The 24,672-nt window shown below is 35.9% G+C and overlaps 3 protein-coding genes and 1 long non-coding RNA gene across 5 annotated transcripts; 2 read left to right on the forward strand and 2 right to left on the reverse strand.

The window, feature by feature from the left end:
- Positions 1-10,196: 10,196 nt before the first annotated feature.
- LOC147559774 (signal recognition particle 14 kDa protein-like) lies at positions 10,197-12,975 on the forward strand. Its single transcript, XM_086661728.1, has 4 exons — positions 10,197-10,350; positions 10,981-11,074; positions 11,172-11,281; positions 12,623-12,975. The coding sequence occupies exons 1-4, from the start codon at positions 10,348-10,350 to the stop codon at positions 12,791-12,793; spliced, it is 378 nt and encodes a 125-aa protein (XP_086517854.1). The 5' UTR covers positions 10,197-10,347; the 3' UTR covers positions 12,794-12,975.
- A 520-nt stretch (positions 12,976-13,495) lies between these two features.
- On the reverse strand, positions 13,496-17,527 carry LOC147559775 (nucleusenvelope protein). Of its 2 annotated transcripts, none has more exons than XM_086661726.1 (4): positions 15,922-17,527; positions 15,063-15,363; positions 14,562-14,828; positions 13,496-13,958 (listed from the first exon to the last, which is right to left on the reverse strand). In XM_086661726.1, exons 2-4 carry the CDS (start codon positions 15,279-15,281, stop codon positions 13,701-13,703), a joined length of 744 nt encoding a protein of 247 aa, XP_086517852.1. In that variant the 5' UTR covers positions 15,282-15,363; positions 15,922-17,527; the 3' UTR covers positions 13,496-13,700. The 2 variants fall into 2 exon arrangements, with proteins under 2 accessions (XP_086517852.1, XP_086517853.1); XM_086661727.1 differs by having other exon boundaries at positions 15,063-15,356; positions 15,922-16,056.
- A 60-nt stretch (positions 17,528-17,587) lies between these two features.
- Positions 17,588-18,817, forward strand: LOC147559776 (endochitinase EP3-like). Its single transcript, XM_086661725.1, has 2 exons — positions 17,588-17,996; positions 18,136-18,817. Exons 1-2 carry the CDS (start codon positions 17,588-17,590, stop codon positions 18,543-18,545), a joined length of 819 nt encoding a protein of 272 aa, XP_086517851.1. The 3' UTR covers positions 18,546-18,817.
- Positions 18,818-19,152: 335 nt separating this feature from the next.
- LOC147559777 (uncharacterized) lies at positions 19,153-24,014 on the reverse strand. The gene is made up of 2 exons (XR_015234663.1): positions 23,683-24,014; positions 19,153-21,717 (listed from the first exon to the last, which is right to left on the reverse strand). It is a non-coding gene; the product is annotated as an uncharacterized LOC147559777 (long non-coding RNA).
- Positions 24,015-24,672: the final 658 nt, after the last annotated feature.

A 24,672-nucleotide genomic window follows, 5' to 3' on the forward strand; every position in this document is an offset into this window, starting at 1 on the left:
TTCTATTTTTCTTTTCATTGTTACCTTATGCAATATTGACTTGTTTCAGTACAAAACCTAAGATGGGGTTATATGTGTATTTAACACTCAAAACCAGACTTGAGGAAAAATGGGGTTATGTTACCCTTAAATATCAAACTACACAAGGAAGTTTCACAACCTGTCAGTTACAATTCTAATAACATGGAAAGGAGGAAGAGAAAGATGATTAGAATTATGTTACCTAATTGTTAATACTTCTCTTTTCAAAGTTTTTTTTTTTTTTTTTTTTTGTCGAATAACAAAAGTGGAACACCAGAGTTATCGACTATCCTATACTCGCTGTTTCACCCTGTCAACATTTGCTCCGTTCACCAGCCAACATGAGAGTGGTCTCCAACCCTCACCGCTTAACCCAAAGTTCTTTTAGAAGTGCAAATTTGTTTCAAGTATTCGAAACCATCTATTTTGCATGGTTCTGAATAAACATATTGTCGGCCGGTAAACACAACAAATTTCGACGGCAGTGATATCATGTGTGCATTGTCGAAACAGTAATTGTCAGGTGAAATCTTTTGGACATAAGTAAAAATCTTACAGTATAAAGAATTAGTCAATTAAGAATGATTTAGGAGACATGTTTGTTTTTTAACCCAAAAGTTCACTTGATTGAATTTCCCCTCATGGCTGCAAAAAAAAAGAATATATCGCATGTTATTAACATGGGTGATGGTACAATTACTTAGAGGATAACATAATGACTCATTTTTCACTAAAAAAGAAAGTTTTTTCAAAGTTTAACTACTACGAGGACCGTTTTTTTATCCAGATGAGGAAACATGTCATCCTCTAAGTAAGAAATTCTAAGTAACTTTATCATTTCTCCATGCCATCAAGTAACACATAGTTTAGCAGTTAAGCTTCACGTCCCCTTCAAAGGGCTTTATTTTGCTACATTGTATTGTTTGCTCTTCTTAATACTTGGAGTGCACACATTAGTTCTCTTGGATTCTGTACATCTGCTCCCAATTTCAAGTTCTTCATGAGCACATGCGTCTTTCTACCCTTCAAACTTGTAGTTCACGAATTGACAATGTAATTTGTAACCTGAGCTCTAATCTCCAAATATAGCTTTTTTTTCTTGTTTAATTTAAAATGGATATGATTACTAATCACTCGTATATATTTACGTTCGTAAGATTTACTAAAATCCATTCACGAGTTATTTATCTAAAGTCTAAACACACCATTAATTGACATTTGTGTTGTGTTGGGCCTACATAAGCTAAGAATTGGGCTTTATCTACGGTGTGGTCTTGATTGCAAGTAACCCAGCCCGCTGTAGAAGTTCCCTTACAAGTTACACCCTCTGCTGATGTCGGTTAAAATGGTTGGTCCAACACATTATTTTGGTTTTTCATACTTATCCTATGCTCCTACATGAAAAAAGTGAATGTTGTGAGACTGAAACAATATTATATTATAATAATCGTATTGTTTTAAAAATAGTTTGATGCTAAATAAGAACATATTCTCAAATATGTGGCTACATCATTATATCTTTTTTTTGTTCTATCTTTAATTTAAAATTTGAGATGTTGGAGAAAACTAATTCGATAATGAACTCCTAACATGAGTTCACTCACTTCTACAAGTGCTGCAAGTTTTGGTAGATTTGAACTATATTGATAAAGGTCGAGGAGAGATAATGAGAAGGAAATTCCGACAGAGAAAGAAAGTTTGATTAAAAAGGTGATTGTGTGAAAATGATATTGCACTCATAGGTAGCCTTGTGATGTGGGCAAGGGCAGACTATCCCTGGTTGCAGCAAGGGATACTTCTGTCAATATTACACTTGGTAGGGTTAATTTAGTAAAAGAGCGTTTTGGACTTCAAGTCTTCAACCGAGAGGAATCCGCGAGAGAGGGAGAGAGATCAGACCATGAATTGATCAGAGCTCTTAATCAGTTTCTCCTTCTCATCTTCCCTACCATCATCATCTCTCTCTAATGCATATATAAATGGAAGATTCAAACTTCAAAGTAAAATCTAGGGTTCTTAATAAACAAAAACTAGTAATCAAGGGATTTATGCTTGGTTATCTACTGTCTAGGTAACTAAAGTAAGTAATCTTTCTTCTAACATTATTATGTCTATAATTTTCATTTTGCCCTGTGTACAATTTGTTCATTTTGCCCTAATAATTGTGTACAATTTGTTCTTATACTTGTTTGTTTGTTCTTATACTTGTCAATTTGTTCATTTTGCTCACAATAAACATCAGTAGCTACAAGGACTCCTCTCTTGGAATTCAAATAACCAGTAATATAGGAACTGAGACCACCCAATTATTCAATCTTTCATGCTCTGGAGTAATTATCCGAACCTAGATTCGATACTACAGAAGTGTCTAGGATTCTTTTGTTTATAAATAATTGTGTTTCATGTTTAGATTGTTAGTAAGTGGATCTAGGGCTTGTTAACTTAGTTAGAAACCAAAAAGTTGTTAAACATAAAACTACTGTTTCCGTAATCACGGTATAGTTGCTCAAAATGGTATAGAAAAAGTGGATCTATGTTGAGGCATATACAGTTAGTAACATCAACTACTTTCACCTCAATATGATGTCTCTGTGGCTTATTTGATCAGAACATGATTTTGTTATTACCCATACAAGAGATAGTTGCAGGAAACCCTTAATGAGCATAACGTTGATGCCAGCTGAGATACTCTCACTACATGTTAGTTGTAATGGGTTCCCAACTATCGTATTGTATAGGTAGTCTTTTGGACAAAATAACGGATATAATTGTAAAGAACGAACTTCGCATTCTTAATAGGTATGCTCTTACTTTTCATATATGGTTTGTGTCAATAATGCTGTAAAATTGTACTTTGACATCAAAAATTGCATTCACATGTTACTTTCGGCGACTATATATTTACCGTAAGAAAAATTTTAGTTATAAAAAATTTAGGCTAGTCCTGTGTAATTTCAAATCCTGACTCCGCCCTTGGATGTGGGAGCTAACAATCTATTGCACTCATCTAGTTTTCTGGACCTACATTCCTAAGAACTTTACAAAATAAAGGTTGATCATAAGTTTTTTATAAAATAAGCTTTAGTAATTGTAAACACCTTCTCGGCTTCTCCCCTCACAATATAAGTGGTATCTCCATCATTTTGCTTTGGATGTATTTATATGAAAAAAAATATTACCAGGCTCATTTTTTTTTCCCTTGAATACGACTGCGTGTTTATTTTAAGGGCGAGTTTCAAAAGTTTAATTATTCGAAAAAAATACTCTTACATAATATCTTAATTTACTTTTCTCCATGAATAACTTTTTATTTCAATATCTAAATACATCTCCTCAAAAAGAGAGAGGTTGTGAGAAGAGAATTTGATTTGAAAACTTTAATGAAAAAAGTACCTCTATAGCCATGCCAACAACTCTTGATCGGAATGGTAAGAGGTTTAGTTTTCTACCCGAGAAGTCAAGGGTTTAAAGTACGTTGACAATTCAAAAAAAAGGATACCTCTGTGGCCATCAAACTTTAGAAAATAGGTTCTAAAAAATTTGAAAAATGAGATGAGATGGAAAACAATGAAAGGTAAAGGTTTATAAGAGATTTTCGAGGAAAAAACTTACAAATTCTCTCATGAGTTGGAAATGATTTAGGTATTTTTTATTTTAAAACGATCTGGGCACGTGTCATTTGTAAGCAGTGGAGGCGTAGGCGAATTAAAATATTAACCACCATCCACCACCCTTTGGTGCAGCGGTTGGACACCCTCTTAAACCCATGAGGTCGTGGGATTGAGTCCCGGTGGAAGCAGTTTGTCATCAAGATTTATCCTACGTAATTTAGGAAATATATAAAGTAAATAATATAATAAATTTGTCGGACTTTAGGCCTCTTTCATGTTGTCGGGCTTTAAGTCTCTTTCATGTTATCGGGCTTTAAGCCTCTTTCATGTTGTCGGACTTTAAGCCTCCTTCATTGTGGTTTAAATTAGGCAATTATCGTGCTCATTACACCTTCATGATGTATCTATGCCTTGTAACGACTAACGTAGATCGTAGTCGATTTCTCGAAAAAAATAAAATAAACCACCAACAACCACAAAATGACTAGTTTCAGGGTGAACGGGTGAAAAAGAACTTCATATAAACCACGGCGTATATCTATGATATAGTGATAGTGATTGAAATGAGTCTTTCCTTTTTAAATATGGACAAACAAGTCTTAGCCACCGTTTCCACAGATTTTCAAAGTCTTCCTTCTTGTCGACCAATTCTTCTGTGCTTGGTGGCTCTACAGACGTTCTCGATTACTGTTCTGGGCACCTTCCCCAAACTAAGGTGCGCCTAGAATTACCCTTTCCTGGACCCACTAGTGCCATCAGGTGAGACTAAGAAGATACCGACATATATAGTATCTTCTAATTTGATCGCATCACTCTATATTCATCAATTGTCCTATCAGATAAATTACTCGCATTGCATCTTTTGTCGACGGACGTCTTCTTCAGTTCAAAGAAGTTAGTGTTGCGGAATGAATATAGATTAATGCCATTATTTACTCAAATAAAAGAGACCGAAGATAAACTTCTTAAAACCCAAAACCGGTCACCTTGGGTGATGAACTTGGACACTGAGAACTACTTATTAGGGAAGCTTGCCTAATTGGAGAGGTTCAAAGAAGCTCTTTGGAAACAACAGACAAAAAACATTGGGTAGTGGGAAGTTGATAAAAATACTAGATCTTTCTATTTATCTGTTTACAAAAGTTTCTTTTTTTTTTTTCAAAAGTCTTTATTTTTTCAAGCACCTGTATTTTTCAAAAAACCTTATCTTTAACCAATTTTTTCGAATACCGTGTTTCTCCAAAAAATTGGTTTAAAAACCCCGTTTTTGTCGTAAAAATCTTCGGAAAACAGTGTTTGAAAAAAATGCGTTTCAAAAAACTGATTTCCGAAATGGATGTTTAGAAAAAAAAAAAAAGTTTTGACGAAGACGATTTGAAAAAATGGTTTTTGGGCAAAACGAAAAAAAAAGAATAGTTTTCGGTAAAAACATTTAAGAATAGTTTTAGAAAAGAACTGCTTTAGAAAAAATCGGTTGAAAACAAATGTTTAGAAAACAGTTTCGAAAAATATTTTTTTTTGAAAGACATTGATCACAAATAAATGTTTTAAAAAAAATCCAAGGATAATAAATTTTGAAATTATTATTAATTACCAAAGAAATCAAAAAGACCATTTGGACTTGTGAATTCGAAGGAATTACGTGGATTCATGGGTTATTTATCCAAACACACCATCACTTAACCTTTGGGTTGTGTTGGGCCTAAATAAGTTAGGGATTGGGCTTTATCAAGGGTTTGGTTTTGATTCAAAGTAACCCAGCCGCTGCAGAAGTTCTTTACAAGTTACATCCTCCAATGTCGGTTAAAATGGTTGGTCCAGCACATTATTTTGGTTTGTCATACCAATATTATGCTCCTAAATGAAAAAAGTGAGATTAATATAATATTATAATAACCTTATTGTTTTAAAAATAGTTCAATGCTAAATAAGAATATATTTTCTTTCAAACAGAAAAGCTATTTTCAAATATGTTATTATATCATTTACTCTATAATTTAAAATTTGAAATGTTGGAGAAAACTAATTCGATAATGAACTCCTAACACGAATTCATTCAATTCTACACGTAGTGCAAATTTTGAAAGATTTGAACTATGTTAACAAAAGTTGATAACAACATCAAAGAGGAGGGGTAATGAGAAAGAGGATTCCTTGTGTTCAGGATTCCTCGGTAAATGATCAAAGAAGACGGGTATGAGAAAGAGGATTCCTGCGTAAATGATCTTTACTTTTCTTACATGTGACTTAGTGTTTTAGTAAAGGCTGAGTTCCCATGTGTGAAACACTAAGTCAAATAAGGTGTTCTCCAAATTCCCACTAATTCAATATTTTCTCCATAATAAAGAGGTAACAACATTGCACATGATGGGATGTTTAAGTCCAAGAATGGTTGCAAGTTGCAACAAAAGAAAAGTCCTCGAATGGCTCTAGTAATGATGTCATGTGCCCAGTGTTTACTCTCCCACATGCTACATCATCACTCAAGCTATGTTCCAATAATTTCGGGTCAAGTATCTAGTCAGTCCAACAAAACTCAATCAACCATACTAAATATGAGAAAATCTAAAAAAGAAAGATGTTATATTTTATTTTAACTTTCAGACTTTTTGATTTAACTTTTCTTGTTCATATATTTAGCTAGATTTATTCTTATGTTTTATGATATTGAGTTTTGATATTTAACACTTAATGATTTGCATATCGACTTCTCTTTTTTTTTTTTTTTGTTGAAAGCATATCGACTTCTCAGTAATGAGAAAAATCATATGCAATTGGACTTTGAAAGAAATGTTAATATACTTTCAAATTTGGTAATAAATTGAGTACTAACTCTCTCTCTCTCTCTCTCTTTCTCCATATATATATATATATATATATATCTATTATATAAAATAAAAGGGAAAACGATGACTGGGACAAACATCCTTATTTAATTATGTATATTGTCTAGGAGTCCCTCTCAAAATTTAAAATATAGTCCTTCGTAGAAATAAAGTTACCTATTTAAAAAATCTTTCTTAGAAATAAAATATCTAATTTGAGAAAAAAAGAAACAAAAGATATTGCAAGGGTTAAAAAAAGAAATTGAAATCTCTCTCATAAAATAACTAATTTAAGAAAAAATAAAATAAAAGAAAATAAATAATAAGTAGAATACCAAAAAATTATGGTATCCACTATATAGCAATAATAAATATTGAAAGTCGTCAAATTTAATTGATACAACTGTTCGTGGCACGGGGTATACCCTAGAAGCCCTTCTCAAAAATTTAAAATATAGTCTTTTTTTAAGTTAAAATAGTAGGAAAATTAATCTTCGGTTCACGGTCAAAATTAAGTTAAATTTCTTTCCGTACCCAATCGATTTCTTTCCTCGTATGATCTTTACCAATTCAAATAGGGTTAGTTTGTTATTTCACTATTTCTCCTTGTAATATCATACCACGTTTTCTCTCCCCATGATGTATCAAGTGCCAAATGTAACGAAATACGTAGATCGTAGTCGACTTCCAAAAAAAAAAAAAAAAAGTTTCAAGGAAGATATTCCTCTGTATTTGACTTCCATATAAATTTAGTTTATAAGATAATCTATCTTAGCTAATATTAGTTTTGGACCCTTGCTCTTGGTTTAGGGTTTTAATAGTCTTTGTTATGTATTGGCCACATAGGTTGTGTTTGATAGCAAGCTGGGGAAAAGAAAAAAAATAGAGAAATTTTTACTCCGAGAAATTTTTACCCTGAGAAACATTTACTCTAGAATATTTTATGTATTTTTCCTTTGTTTGGTTCGCTAAGAATTTTTTTCCTTATTTTTCTGTATCTCTAGTTTCCACTGTTTGTTAGCATGTGAGAAAAATGTTTATCTTCATAACTTACCGCACCATTTGTTGTTATTATGTTCAATGCCCAAAAAATTATATTATCCATGATTTTTTATCCATAACAAAAAGAGAAAGTATCATAAAACTGAATATATATATATATATATATATATATATATATATATATATATATATATATATATATATATATATATATATATATAGTGTGCAATAAAATCACTTCATGCAATAGTTTTGTTTTAAGAAATATCATAGTATTCAGATTATAGCACTACCCTCCAATCCCAATTAGACCAAGGCACTAAAGCAAAATTTGTATGCTTAATCCCCTTGTCATCTAGCCACATATCATGCTCGAGTAAAGCTTCACTAAGAGACAGGCTTCTATCAAATACCTGTGGAACATTTACTACTGGCTCATAGGGAAATGGTTGAATTTAAAAAAGAATAGTTGAGAGAGAGAGAGATGAAGGAAGTTGATAAGAGAATAGCATAAGAGAATAACAACCTATATTGAACTATTAATAACTACTAAATTACTTGCTCCAGTATAGGAAAGAAAGAGAACTACCACATGGTATGAAAAGGTCAACTTGTAATATGAAATTTTAGAGGGAGAGAGAACGGACTGTGGATAGGGATTTTGATGTAGTAAAGCGGCAGTAGATGGAAGATAAGAGAGTGGTAGAGAGAGAGAAAGTATTGTGGATAGGGATTTTGATGTAGTAAAGAGGCAGTAGATGGAAGATAAGAGAGTGGTAGAGAGAGAGAGAAAGGATTTAGATATATATATATATATATATATATATAGAGAGAGAGAGAGAGAGAGAGAAAGGATTGAATGGAGATGATGGTTAATTAGAATATTTCAGAATTTTTACTATGCCTTCATGAATGATGGGAGAGAGGAAGGCAAGCAACATCACCATTACAAAAAAACTATTTGTTATGATATTTTGACCCGTTTTTTTTTGGAGAAAATTTTTACTCAATAAAAGGTGGGTCATTGTTTTCTCTCTTTTTGGAGAAAATGGGGAAAAAATAGTCACGTGACTAGATTTTTCCTTTTCTCCAAATTACCTATCAAACATGGAAAAAAGTACTATTTAAGAGAAAGTGTTTCCATTTTCTCTAGAAAAATGGCTATCAAACAGGGCCATAGTCTTTGTTAAAATGTCACCGACATCAAACAAATTAAAAAAATATACAATAAGTTCGTCTGCTAAATATGTAACAAGCCCTTCTTCTTCCTCCATTAGAATTTATTGAACTAACGGCATAATGTGAATATAAATTATCAAAGGATGTATGGAGCTCCTAAACCAATCAAATTAAATAGACTATTTTAACAATTTATGTCATTTTATATTGGCCAGCGCTTTGGGGAAAGCTAAATAGTTTCCGGGGTGTGAAATTTTAAAGGGAATATGTAGAATTTTAGAGATTGTCCGGAAAAATAAATTTTAAGGGGAAATAAAAAAAAACACTCCACCTCACCTCACTCTCTCTCCACCTCACCTCACCTCACTCTATCTCCACCTCACCTCACTCTCTCTCCACCTCACCTCACCTCACCCCGGAAACTATTTAGCTTTCCCCAAAGCGCTGGCCATATTTTTAGCGAGTTTCATACAAATAGTCGATGTTTTGGGTAATTTTTATTTTATTTTCATGTTATTCCTTCTTTGCTTGTGTTTAACTTGTGCTTATTACAAATTTTATTTGGCTCCTTCTGGTGTTCACTATTATACAGTTCTTACTATTTATTATTTTAGGTTGTTTGTTAAAATTTTTCTTTGTTTTCTTCATTGTATATCTATGCAGAGTTATGGTACAAAGCGGCCTTCTAATGTTTTTATATAATTTTTTTCAGGATTGTTGACGATTTTAAGTACAAGTCTTCTAATGATAACCTATTTATTAATTTTTTTTGTAATGTCCATAAATTTGACTTGAAAATTTTAAGATGGGTTTCTCTACGGATGATTGATCGGGTTTCTATCGAAGTTAGTGTTGACAATTAATTTGTTCTACTCTTCTTGCATAACTACTCTTTCTTACGCCAATAATGGAGTTATGAGAAATAACTTGGTTACTATCAAAACCCATATAGAAATGGATTGCGGGTAAATATATCAACAAATTATTACAGAAGAAGATTAATTTCTACCTTAAAACAAATTTGATTGTTTTAGTTGGTACTTTTTGGGAAGGGGTTGCTATGTTTATATTGGTTAATATATAATTACTGACTTACTGTTTCCGCTATACAGTGTTTTTATTTTTTAGATTAATTTTTTTTTCAAATATGAAATATATTTACTGAAAAATGTCCGTGCCAAAAGGCACGGGTTATACCCTAGTATATATATATGTCGGCTTGAGCGTCTCTGAAAATCCCAAATCAAAACCATACCAAACGTTTCGATGAATCAATTTTTGAACCAAAGCCAAGCCGAACAACTTCACTTCTGCCCAAAAACTAATCGGTCTGGTTCAAATGGGAACTCGATCTGGTCAGTTTTGCCGACCACTGCTCACTCCTACGTAATTACTTGTAGCGGCTTTCATGGGCGTAGGCGCCTCCACGGCAAATCGGCTTCATGAGGGCCGAGGCTAGGCATAACCGATAACGCACATCCTGGGCCTGGTAATGACCATAGGCCAGCTCGGCAATGGGCGAGCCCGATTTGAACTCGAGGAGTCTAACAATCAACTTGTCATAAGTTAGGGGGTAATTGGCAAATTTTGCCCATAAATATACGAAGAGGAGAGAGAGAGGAAAGCCTTGTTCGACGTTAAGGGAATCGCATATCATCAGTCAAACTTGGTAAAGATCTCTTCCTCAAGCCCTAGCACCCAAAGCACTCATGGTATCCCATCTCTCTCTCTCTTTAGATCAGAGGAATTCTGTGTATATTTTCGTTTTTCAGGCTACAATCGAGATCTTAATATCAACCCACAAGTGGGTTTTAATGTAATTCAATTTCTATACATCTTAGACCTAATTTTTTGTTTGATTTCAGAATTTATTTTGAAGTTTTTGGTTATTGATTCATCTCTCACGAATGGCTAATACTAAAACCCTTCCTGGGTAGTTTTGATGATAATGGTGGATGATTGTGACTCAATTTACACATGTAGAAACCCAAATTTCATCTGGGTACCCTTTTTATTTGATTAATGTTAGTTTTTCTTGACTATAGATGGAGATTATAAAATTATCCATTTTTAGGGCTTTGATTTCTATAAATTGGGACAAAAAGTGGTGTTTGTCATGGGTATTGGATTTTTATTATCCTTTGTTTTAATGTTTAATGTACCTAATATCTTGTTTAAATTTCTCCTAAGTTGAATTTAAATTCTTCTTAATAAGGATAATTGCAATGTGGATGATGCATGAATAAAATATTGGAACTTTCTATTATGTATGATTTGATGGCGATAGATATTCTTTTGGGGATCATGATTTGGGCGTAAAACTTTTTTTTGTAATTTATCAGGTTCTTCTACAACCCGACCCGTTTCTCAATGAGCTCACGAGCATGTATGAGCGCAGCACGGAGAAAGGCTCAGTTTGGGTCACCTTTAAAAGATGTAATCACTTCATCACTTTATTTTCTTGGCTATTTATCGTTGACTGTTATAGTTATTGATGTTGATATTGGGCGTGCACGTATTTTCTGTCTTGTAGCATCTATGAAGTCTAAGTTGAAGAGAGATAAAATGGCAACCGCTGGTGAATCCATTGAATTTAGATGCCTTGTTCGGGCTACCGATGGCAAAAAGACCATCTCCACTTCAGTATGTTTTCTCTCTTCAATAATATGAAACATTGTGTTATACTTATTACTTAAAGTTAACAATCAACCAAGTTTCATTGTAATGGTCCGAGACTCAGTCGATGATAGTAAGTGTGACCTAATATTGACACATCATACCAGCATAACTTAAAGTGTTATGCATGTCAAATTAAACAACACTCACCTAACCCATATTTTTAGTCTAGTTATAGTCGGAAGTTTGAGCCACAATGAATCGTAAGGCGGTGCTTTATTGTTTTGCGGTTTGAGCTCTTAGGCTACTAAATTTACATATGAGTGTTTATTGGTTTTTGACTGTTGAGAGGTTTGCCTTTAGTTGGGCACTTCTCCTTGGCAAGCTTGGTTTTGGTCTCAAGCTGCTAAGTTAGCTCTATTTTCCAAATATGGCTGGCTAGCGGGAGAAAATAGCTAACTCGTGGCGGGTTCTGCATGGTTTGCATCCACCTGCTACCATTGAGGAAGCAGATGAGCCTGCATGGCCAAAACTGTCTTCAAAGTCTTTCTAGATGTTACAGGCATAAATCTAGCACAGATGTATTTGTGAGATCTTGGACTCAATCAAGTAGGCAAACCTTTGATCGACTGCCTATTGGTGTACATGCTGGATAAGACCTCATATTATTTAAAATATTAATAATATTATTATTTGATTTCTAAAAAAATAAACAAATCTGTGATGTTATTAAGGGTAAACCAACGGCTAAAATAACACATGTCAAGCCATAAGTCATTTCCTCTTTCGGTTTGATTGCTCGGAGACTCAGAGTTGGTAATTTTTTTTTAAATAGTCCTAATATTGATTTTAGTAGTAAGATCTTAACATGAGGCCATGCTTAGCTTGTAAATCAGAACATGTATTTTTTTTCCCATTGATGGTGTTGGAGGTTTGAGTCTGACATTGATAAGAACCGATTTAGGCTCTCAACTTTTCATCATTAGGTTTGAAATGTTACTAGAATAACAAGAATTAAGAAGAAAGGGAGATAAATAGAGAAGAAACAGGATTTCCTGTTATTCTTTATTAATGGTAATCTGACGCCTCAGCTATCACTCAATTTCCACGACATTATTATGTCCCACTGCCATGGCGAGATGAAAGAACTGGATTTTACCATAACTGTGATCTTACCGGATAAAAAGAACTGGATACCTTGATTATGTTCTTGCTACTGGTAATTGAATATAATATTTTTACTCATGTCGTAAGATCATAAAATCAAGGAATAGACATAGGATTTTAATAATGCATCTTTTAAATTACAGGAGATATTGTCTCTCTCTAGAACTAAGTTAAACTCTTGGTTACTCTTCTTGATTTTAGATTGCGGCAAAAGATCAACTACGGTTTCAAGCTTCTTATTCAACAGTTCTGAAAGCTCACATGAATGCATTAAAGAAGAGGGAGAGGAAGGACAAGAAAAAGACTGCCGAAGTCAGCAAGACCCAAGATGGGGGTTCGAAAAAGCCACGTTCTACCAAGGCTAACTCTTGAGTTTCATTTCATTTAGTTCTTTTTCTTCTTTACTTTTCCTTTTAAGAGAATGTCGAACCATTTTGGAAGGATTTTTTCAATCTTCCACCATAGATAAGCTAAGGAATTTTTGTTAATGAAAGGAGATTGGATTATGTTGATATTTTCTTGAAGAAGTTTATTTCTGTGATCTAGATGAGAAATCTTGTCTTTGTCTTGTTTCTTCAAGTACGAACGAAATTGCATCTTTCTTCTTGTGGGTGTGTTTTTTTTGTTAGCCAAATTCGTGAAAATTGCTGCAGTTTTTCTCCCTGATCTAGGTAGGCATTGCATTCCCTTGCGGAAGGTCGGTCGGTGGATCAAACCCCCCAAGTACAACCTTCTATATAAATTATACATGAGTATCCCGGTCGGTGGATCAAACCCCCCAAGTACAACCTTCTATATAAATTATACATGAGTATCCCGGTCGGTGGATCAAACCCCCCAAGTACAACCTTCTATATAAATTATACATGAGTATCCCGGTCGGTGGATCAAACCCCACAAGTACAACCTTCTATATAAATTATAAATGAGTCTCCCGCCGCCCCTAACATCATTCACGAGTGTATAGGCTGTTGTCTTTCCCGAATCCCTTTGTGTTGCTCTTAGAAAAATTCTTTCATTACCCTGGGGGTTCATTCTCGAACCCAACCCATTTTGAACTCTAAAACTCACACAGAGAAAAGACTACGTATGCATATCCTTTTGAACACCAAAACTTACATGAAATAAGATTTTTCCTCGTCTTAAGCATGCAAAGACACAATTCATACAACTAGGACAACAAAACAAATACAATGCCTGAACGAAAGCGATTCATATCTCATTAACTTCGATAAATAAGGTCTCAGTGCCTTTAAGGGGACGATAATTTCGAAATCAGTTAATGGGATGTTGATGCGAGACGAGACCTGAGATACTCTTTATATTGTTTTGGGTTGTACCACCATGTTGGGGTGTTGAAGATTGCGCGCTCCAACCAATCTTTCTGCACCTCGTCTTTTCTTGTCAGCCTCTCATAGCACCTCCGCCACTTGTCCATAACACGCGTTAATCGGATGCTCTTTTTTCTTGTGAAGATATACTTGAGGTAGTCCTTTGTTAGCACAGTTATATCATCACCACAGATTATGTAGTAATACTGCAAGTGAAACAATGACCACAATAACTTAGAATGAGAAAGAACAATGGAGGTGTTAATGCTACAATCTAGGAAGATGGTTAGGGATCCGACTTGGGTAGTTTTAAAGGCGCCTCGTATAGAGTATAGGTGCCTCCCTGAAGGCAAATTTGAGAGGGAGTTTGTGAAGGAAGGAGGCGCCTATAACACTTATTGGAGGCTCCTATAAAACTTCCCATCTGATTTTCGTTCTGCGATATCTAGAAATGCAGTCAATCTTAACCTCTTAAACCAATAACACTTCATCATAAGGTTAGTCTGGAATGCTTTATTAGTTTATGACTGACTTTTTTGACTCATCTTCTCAAATCACAAATCAAACGATCAATGCATGATAAATAATCCACATGTTGTATTTCAAGCTTTAAATATGATGTACTAATTTGTGGAGTATTTTCATATTACCGGTATCAACATACTAATTAACATCTCTTTCCTTGGAATATAATGGATAAATGATTCTATGGTAATATGATCTTGACTCACGAGCTTGTACACATATATTGCTTTTCGTTCTAGCCGAATTGAAAATGAAAAAAAAAAGACAGAATATAAAGTTATTACCAGGAAGATGAAGCCAATAGTTGCTAATGTCACTTGTACAAATTCATCTAACACACCACCAGAGCCTTCATCCTCTGAGCCACTAGAACCATCACTGCCACCTCCGCTACCTGCACCACCACCACCACCACCACTTGGTGGACCTCGAGGTCCACCTTCATCGGCAAATTCTCGGTTTTGCATCTGCTCCCTTAATATATCCTGCACCGATTTCTCCTTTCTTAATCCTCCCATAGCATTCTCAAGAGATTTCCATGGAGAAGTACCCTGTGATCCATTTAAAAGTCCAACCGGATGAAAATTAAACTCCTAAACCATGAAGTCCTATAATTTGCAAAAGGGAACTCCTCATATTCTTGCCGTCATTTCAAACATGTACTTTGCTTAAACATTCTCATGGGGCTAACTGGCTAAGAGACAAGCTCACACAATATTTTTCCTTTTGGTTGTTACTTTCTCTTCGCCTACAAACAAATAGAAAGATTTAGATATATAACTTACCTCGTTACCATTCTCTTGTTTTCCCTTCCCACCGAATAAACACACAGTTGTACATCTCTTGTATCTTGATACATTAAATGATAGTCTCGACGAAGTCCCAAAGCACACAATATCATTATTAGGAAACGTACATGACTTTGTAGCAGACAAGCAACGAGATGGACATCTACTTTCGGGTTTCAGGAAAGGCCGGCATGCCGTTACCTGAATGCAGCTCATCTTTATTGAGAATCTAACTTGTCTCACTAATCACTTACTAAGCTTCTAAGTTTCTAATGCTCTTCCATATCGACTCTGCAAACTAACCATCCAGCATAGAAAACATTAGTTTCAATATTTAAGCTGAAGTGCCATAGATTCACATCACACAGCTTGCTAGACGAAACTAACATAATTCGGACTCGGAGTTATGGTTACTAATGGTTCTTCAAGAATAATCACACACACTATTTCGAAACAAATTATTTTCAGAAAAATCGCCATCGAAATTTCTTTTAACATTGGTGTTCATTAGTTACAGATTATTTATGAAAGTTGTTCTTGTTGATTTTACAAAGTAAACCTAATTATATTGTATTATGCTTATCAGGAACCAAACACAAAATGAAATAAAATGCCCATTCCTCTGAACCTTGAAAATGAACCTCAATCTAGTTATTCTGAGGCATCCAAGAGTACCCATTTATGCCAATCTTATTTTTCTTAAGCACTACGGTTTTCTATCTAGGGTTTCAAATGATCAGGTCAAGACTGGAATTATCAAATGTGGTTCATGAATCGTTCAATTGAAAAAACGAAACTGTAAACAAATTCAACCAAGATCAAGTAAGTACAAGATTTTACTAAATATATTTCATACCTCTTTCAGTCCCTCCTTGAAACCCTAATTTTAGGTTTTCTTTTGATAGGTTAGTTTCTTCTATCTCCTTCTGCTGCTCGCTCAGTAGCTCAGTCCTCGAGTAGTTTTTTCGCCCAAAGGGTTATCTAATGGATGCTGTTAAATAGTGAATCACGTAAATACCCACCGAATCACTCATTTTCACGATTATACCCCTACTCTTAGTAGAGGTATAAGGGCAAAGCCAGTGTGGGGCCCGGGCTCCCAATTTTGGGAGCCGTAGGACTTTGTCTCAATTCCAACGTCAGGGCTTTTGAGAGGGTATATATAGGATAGATATTTTGATCCAACGGTTGATGATTCTCAGCCATTGGATCATAAAGGGATTAAAGAAATGTATCTCGGGTAGCGGTCGCGGGTATCGGGCGCGGGTATTGGTTGCGGCGATTGGTCGCGAGTAACGGGTTTAAGTCGCGGGCGGGTAAGAGTTTCTGGCGGTGGAGCTTGAATTTCGGTCGGGCGGATCGGGCTTGAATTTCGGTCGGGCGGATCGTGCTTGAATTTCGGGCGGTCTGTATGGGTCGGACCTCGGGTAAGACCCCCTACCCGATGTTCGCCCACGCCCGCCCGAAATTTCGAGCCGAGTAAACCCGCGTCGGATCTCCTTCGGTCTCCGGGTCGCCTCGGATCGGGCGGTTAGGGCCGGGTTTCGGATTCTCGGACCGTTTTCCCGGCCCTAATTAACCCCATATCCCAAACTTATGAGAGAAGGCATTAGTTGAACGACAAGATTTAGTTCAATGACAGTTTTGGGAAGTAAGTTGAAGTACTAAATTTTAAAGAATTTTTTTAAATATTTTGGGACAACATTACTTTTTCTTCGTCTCTTTCTATTTCTGACTACTAACTCCGGCCACCACCTCTAGCAACCACCATATTCGTCCAACAACAGGAAGAAACCATTTACTCAGTACCACAATAGAAGGCTTTCAGTTTCATCAAGAGATTTGATCCATTCTAATAAGTAATAAGCTGGTGTTTGTCACATACAACAACAATGATGAGTGATTCATATTCCAAAAATCTTTTGATGGTTGGTACTCCATGTACGAGTTTTAATACAAATACATAATTATGAACTATACTATAATAGACAGTATGCTAAACGAGTTGTTCACGAGTAGTTCGGGACACACTTAAAAATGATCAAGCTCAACTCTTTTATATAAACGAACATGATTTTGAGCTTGTGTTAAGCTTGTACTCGTTAATCTTCGAGTCGGACACGAACAATAGTCGAGTCAAGCTTGAACAACTCGTTATATGCTCAGCTCGGGTAAACCCCTAGTTCAAAACACACGTTTAACTTTAACATATTAGTTTGGATTTTTGTGAAATTTTCTTAAGTGACGTCAAATCAGAAAACTAACGAAGAAAATTTAGTCCAAGTCAAGTCAAGGGAGTATGCTTCACGAAACTTGGACTAAAATACAATAATTGCAATTAGCAGTCTACAGTCTACACACGCAATCTTCTAAGACCGTCAGATGCACTCTAGTCAATCAAGACCTTAACTATAATAAGATCCTCAATAACTTATAAATAGCCTCACCTTGTAGCATTTTTTCCCAAAACTTTCTTCACCTTCTCCCTTCTCCCTTCTCATTTCCCTTTTCACACATCCAAAATGATAGTACCCAACTTTAGAAAAAGTTTCTCCGTTGTTGTCGTAATTCTAGTCACAATCTCATGGACGACGGTTTTGGGTCAGAATTGTGGTTGTGCACCGAACCTTTGTTGCAGCAAGTATGGCTATTGTGGCACTGACGACGCTTTTTGCGGTGAAGGATGTCAACAAGGCCCATGTAAACCACCACCACCGACTAATGGTGTCTCTGTCGCTGATATCGTTACACCAGAGTTTTTTAACGGAATAATTAATCAAGACGGCAGTTGTGCTGGGAAGAATTTTTATTCACGTGATGCATTTCTTCGAGCTCTTAACTCATATGATCGTTTCGGCCGAGTTGGGTCTCAGGATGATTCGAAACGTGAAATTGCTGCATTTTTCGCACATGCTTCACACGAGACTGAACGTAAGATTTTCCTTCAACCATTTGTTTTTGTATTATCTTGTGAATACGTCCGACCTAAAGGGCTAAATGGATTTTTTTTTCTCGATTGAACAAATTTAAATAATCATAAACTTATGTTAATGTATTTTCTTTGTTATAGGCTTTTGTTATAAAGAAGAAAGAGTTGAGACAAGGCAGGATTACTGTAACTCAACTTACACACAATACCCATGTGCTCCTGGCAAGCAATACTACGGTCGTGGACCGTTGCAATTAACATGGAACTATAACTACGGTCTAGCCGGTTCAAGCATTAACTTTGACGGTCTTGGCGCTCCAGAAACTGTTGCTAATGATCCAGTCGTCTCTTTCAAAACTGCATTGTGGTTTTGGATGAATAACGTCCATTCTGTCATAACCTCGGGTCAAGGTTTCGGTGCCACGATTAGGAGGATCAATTCTATGGAATGCGATGGTGGAAGTGGTGATAAGGTTCTAAGTAGGGTGAACTATTACACGACTTACTGTAGCCAACTTAGTGTCGCACCAGGAGACAACCTCAGGTGTTAAATAAGAGATGAAAAATGCTAAATGACCCGACAATAAATGGCCCAAACAGCCGAAAAGTAAAATTGCATTTCACATGAGATGTCAAAGACTTGATATTATTTTCTCTTACTAGTTATACTTGTATCTCCTATCTACAAATAAATGTTAATAGGGCCATTATCATGGTTCCTATTATGCCAGTAAATCAATTAGTTATCATGTGATTATTGGTTGTTACATCTGATATCTCAAATTTATGATTGATAATGAAACTTTGGCTCAACTTTGATAAAGTCTGAATTTATTTATATTTTATAGGTATATCATGAGTGGATGATTTTTTGAGTTTTGAATTTTTCCGTTTCCGTCATGGTAAAAATGTCGAATTCTCAAAAAAAAAGAAAAAGGAATGTGTAATTCACCATAACCCTTCCCAACTCCGTCCCGTTAGTAAACAGGTTTTACCATAACCGTCCCAACAATTAATCGGGGTAGATATTCAATTACCATAACCGTCCCAATTAAAAATTGTTAAACCATTACCGACCCGCCCCGCCCGCCCCGCCTCGTTTAATATAAAACGAGTCGGGCCGAGTCGGGTTCAAAGTATTTTGTTTCACAAAAGTTATTTTAGTTTGAAGTAACATAACAATTGTTAACAAAATTTTGTAAGACTTTGAGTTTATCAATCATAAACACTACAACTACTTAATAATATAAAACATAAAATAATTAAATTGATAATATAAGATTAAAGTTTTAGAAACATAATCTTAAATAAAACAAATATTTAATATATAACATACTAATCGGTTCGGGGCGGAGTTTACTATCTAATACCAAACCCGCCCCGAACCCGATTAGTTTTTTTTAACTTCATACCAAACCCGAACCGTTTAATGAACGGGGCGGTAAAACCCGTCTCATTAGGGGCGGGTTGGGGAAAAAAACCCGCTGGTTCGGGCCAAATTGCCACCCCTAGTCACAACTAATTTATAAATTTTTACTTTATGAAACCCTTTTAATATCAGATCGATTGTACCCCTTCTTCCTCCTCTATTTCATCTTCTAACAATCTTCAAATCTTTATTTATCTAAAAAATCCTTATTCATTCCTATCACTTTTTCTCTATTTTTATTTTCATCGTTAATAAGTTTTAAATATTTTTGTCCTCAATGCATGTGCGATTTTTTGAGAAAAGGTATTATAGTATCTGTGACTTGACTCCAAGACCTAGAGGGTGTAAAGCATAAACCATACTTCATTATTAACTTTACAAACTTCATCAAAGTTATCAACAATGGGAGAATTGTCACGAGATACAACCCTAAAAATCTAGATTCTTTGTTTTTGTTTTTTATTTTTGGAACCACCATTAATAGAAGTCCTCTACCTAACAAAAGGATGACGAAAACACAAAGAGAAAAGATGATGAGAAGAGATAATGAAGATGAAAAAGGTTTTGAAAATGAAGAAATATTTGGAAATGAAACCATAGGAGATTAGTTGGATTTGATATTTAAAAGGATAATTTGGTCATATGTAAAATTATATTTATTTGTGACGGTTGAAGGGAGCGAGACCAATACTTCTGTTGAACATGGATGTGAAAAGAGGTGTAAAGATATTTTGTTGCTCAAACAAGAGGTGGCAACATTATGGGATAAGGTGGCATCATATGGGTGTGGTGACATCTAGGGTTGGGAATTTGGTCCGAAAACCCGGATCCGCCCGCGTCCGCCCACGTCCGCAAAGGACCGGGACCGCCCGTGACCGAATCGGGCAAGACCCGTCCGACCGAGAAGGCTTTAGCGGACGGTCACGGACAAAAGGGCCTACCCGGAGGTCCGCCCGTGACCGACCGCTTAAGTGATGGTCCGTCCGCCCGTCCGGATTACCCGCCTCTAGCTCGAAAGATTACTGACCCTTAGATTTCTTAGGGTTATATTTGAGCCTTTAGATTTGTAAGTGACTTATATATAAATACAAAACAAAACCTAAAATCATTTTACCCTTCTCCCGACCACTTCTCTTCTCATTCCCAAATTCTCAACCCCTCAATGTAGGTATGACTGCTGAGACACATGTTTGAAGAACCCTAAATCTCTAACCTTTAGTCTCCAACTTTTCAACTTATCTTCAAGATTTCAACCTCAAGGCTTCAACCGTTCGATCAACTCGGTAAGATATACTCATCTTCTCTTTCTTTTTGTTCGATCTACTCATCTTCTTCATCTTTTTGTTTGATCTACTCATCTTCTCTTTTTTCTGTTCGACCTATTCATCTTCTCTTTTTTTTTTTGATCTACTCATCTTCAGATCTAAACTCGGTAAGAGATTTTCTTCTCTGTTTGTTTCTATTTTAACTTTGAATCTTTATTATTTTATCTGTTTAAATCATTATTATTATTTTGTTCAAGTCATTCTTACTTGATTTTTTTTTTCAGGATACAACAACATTACTGTCATTATCTTATGCAACATACTGTCATTTTTATGACTTTCTTGATTTGAATATTAACTTTTGTAATTTTTGAATTCATTTAGAGATTAAGTTCTAATCTTATAACTATAATTATGTAAATTTGTTACTTTAGTAAATTTTGAATTTTGGCATTTGTTTAGGTATTTTAACACTATACCCGACGCCCGACCGACCGGTGCCCGGCATGTCCGGTTGGATAAAACGGACACGGGCGGACATTTTGAGGAAAAAATTCCGGTTAGTCCGTCCGTTTAGTCCGCCAGCCCGAGTGGTCATCGCGGAGTTTTGTCCGTTCCGCCCGGACCGGGAGCAAGTCTGCCCGCGGACTGCCCGTCCGGACCGATTCCCAACCCTAGTGACATCCATATGGGTGTAGGTGGCAACATATGAGAACAATAAGTTTGAGGCCTCTTCCTCTCATGTGAGTTCATTTGAATGACACCTCTGTGTGTTGAGGTATCTATTTCTTTTGAGGTGTCCTCAAATGAGACTACCATATGACAAATGCCAATCCTATAATGTGACACACTAAATGTACAATGACACCTCAATGGTGAGGTGTCAACATAATGTCCATTCTCTACACTATAAAAGGAGAGAAACTGTAACGCCCCAAATCCTAAATCTCAAGCCGCCTTGAAATCGAAGATTTGAGACCTTCAAACTGGATCCACGAGCGACGCCTACCATGAGTGCACAAACAATACCTGAAAAATGAAATAGTTGGGTTAAAACCCAACTGCAGTAGATTTCCTCAAACCTAAGTCTCGGGTAGGCAAACTCAATCCCCAATCAAGGAAGTATTTCATTCATATTCATTATTAGCGTTATCTGAAATTTAACGTGACAACTAACATAATACAATGAGATTCACCACACGCATGTAGAAATTAGTAACTTATGTTCTTGGTTATTAGGCTTTCAACGTCCTCGTATTCTAATCCAATATTAACTCTCGTGATAATAATCTTTCTCCTTTTCAATAGATATAAACAGATCACACTATTCACCAAGCTAGACCTTTATAAAACCCTAACTTGACAATTAAGTCGACAAAACATTATGTCAAAAGACACAATCATCCAACTCTCGTCGAATGATATGACAAGTTGGTGTCCAGGTTGTATGGGAGTGTGGTCCACAAGGTCATCCATTGTGTTAGCGCCGACCCCATACGCTCCATACCTCGATCACATCCGGTAGAGAGGGTCGAACCAACCACATAAACTCATACAACCCTCCATCACATCACACACATAATAGCATCATACAACAAACATAAGTCGAATGAGAGTGTGGCCCACAAGGTCATCCATTGTGTTAGCGCCGACCCCATACGCTCCATACCTACATCACCTCCGGTAGAGAGGGTCGAACCAACCACATAAACTCATACAACCCTCCATCACATCACACACATAATAGCATCATACAACAAACATAAGTCGAATGAGAGTGTGGCCCACAAGGTCATCCATTGTGTTAGCGCCGACCCCATACGCTCCATACCTACATCACCTCCGGTAGAGAGGGTCGAACCAACCACATAAACTCATTCAACCCTCCATCACATCATAGCATCATACAACAAACATAAGTCGAATGAGAGTGTGGCCCACAAGGTCATCCATTGTGTTAGCGCCGACCCCATACGCTCCATACCTACATCACCTCCGGTAGAGAGGGTCGAACCAACCACATAAACTCATTCAACCCTCCATCACATCATAGCATCATACACAAATATTGGCTCTAATAAAGAATTACAAACAAGTTCACCAAACCATTCAAGCCAACAACACATGACAAATCAAAATGGATGATACTCATAATAGATCTCCACGTGGATCACAACCTTAAACAAACAAATAATAATAATAGTTAACAAATATAGACTCACCAATATAAGGTATCATATACCTAGGAAATACATTGCTTACAGAATAGAAACCATGTGAATTATCTCAATCAATTCGCTCATTGGAGATTATATCGACACCTAGTACAAAAACTATTATAACTTCTCACTCGGAACTTCAATTAACTCACCGTTTGAACCACTAGAAAGTATACAAACAGACCTTTCCAACCATATAAGATACACACCGAGATTCATTACCAATCAATACCAGATCTAATTTTAATCTACACCGAAATACAGTAGGGACTGCTGTGACACCTCGTACGAAAACTATTATAACTCCTCGCTCGGAACTCCAATTAACTAACCGTTCGAACCACTAGAAAGTAGACAAACAGAACTTTCCAACCATATAAGATACACACCGAGATTCATTATCAATCAATACCAGATTTACTTTTAATCTAGACACAAATACAGTAGGGACTGCTCTGACGCCTCGTACGAAAACTATTTTAACTCCTCGCTCGGAACTCCAATTAACTCACCGTTTGAACCACTAGAAAGTAGACAAACAGACCTTTCCAACCATATAAGATAGACACCTAGATTCGTTACCAATAAATCTAGATCTAATTTTGAAGTTAGATCAAAACATTGTCCTATATAGATATTTTATGGAATTCAAGATAGAACTAATATCTAAATCATTCAATCATTCTTTATAGAACTTTATGTGATTAACAATACTAAACCTATCATGGAATCAATTGAAAAAGCCTACAAAAGAATTAAGAGATAAGAAATCTACCTCTTTTGCCTTAGATGACATCAAGACCACAATCATGCCTCTTTCTCTCTCTAGAGAACTCCATCTCTACCTCTTTTCTTCTTTATCCATTCTTCATTCACTAAGAGTGGCTTGTTGAAGATATACTAACCATAACATAAACAATACATAGATTTCTTCAACTTATTCATCAAAATCTTCTCCAAAGAATACCATTTCTCTTTCTCTCTCTAAGTTTTGTTCTAGATCTACAAAAAGAGCTCTAGACCCCTTTTTATATAATTAACTCAAGCAGCCCTAGTTTTCCTTCTAACCCACTTCTATTTTTATGATGCTCAAGCCCACACTAACTTACTCTTCATATTAGGCCCAACCCCAAATTGACCTAGAGTTTTTGTTATTTCCACCTAATTTGATATATATAGAGAATAGGGGTGTTACAGAAACGGTGATGACCAAAATCATCCCATTCCCATCCCATCCATTCCATCTTCATAAACAAGCCAAGAAGAGAAAGTGTGTTAGTATTAGAAAGAGAGTGCAGTTTTTTTTAAATACTTGTCTTTCCTTTTATAAGAGAGAGTTGATAGTATATCTCCTAAAATAAGAGAGAGGTTGTTCATAATTGTTATCTTCTTATTTAGAGAGAAGAAGGTGTAATTAATTCATCTCTAAGTGTAAATCTATCTACAAAGTTGCTCATCTTCGTGTTGTTCGTTATTCGGCTTTAGTTGCAATCGAGTGTCCAAGACTAACAACCTTTCTAACAACTTCAACCACCGTACCTCTGTCGTTGCGACCGCCATATTTCCGTCATTACTACCACCGTAGCTCTACCACCATCGTACTTCCATCAGCACCAGGGGTAACCCCACATTGGGACCTGTGGAGTAGGTGCTCTCTTACATAACCGAATTAGGAGATGACTACAGGATTAGGCCTTGTTAAGTTAAATGTGCAAACTATATGTATAAAGGGCCGGTAATTATAAGGCCCAAAATGGGGAAGTTA

Source organism: Eschscholzia californica, unplaced genomic scaffold, assembly GCF_041429995.1.
Source record: "Eschscholzia californica isolate CP2 unplaced genomic scaffold, dmEscCali1.0.p SCAF_2, whole genome shotgun sequence".
Taxonomy (NCBI): Eukaryota; Viridiplantae; Streptophyta; class Magnoliopsida; order Ranunculales; family Papaveraceae; genus Eschscholzia; species Eschscholzia californica.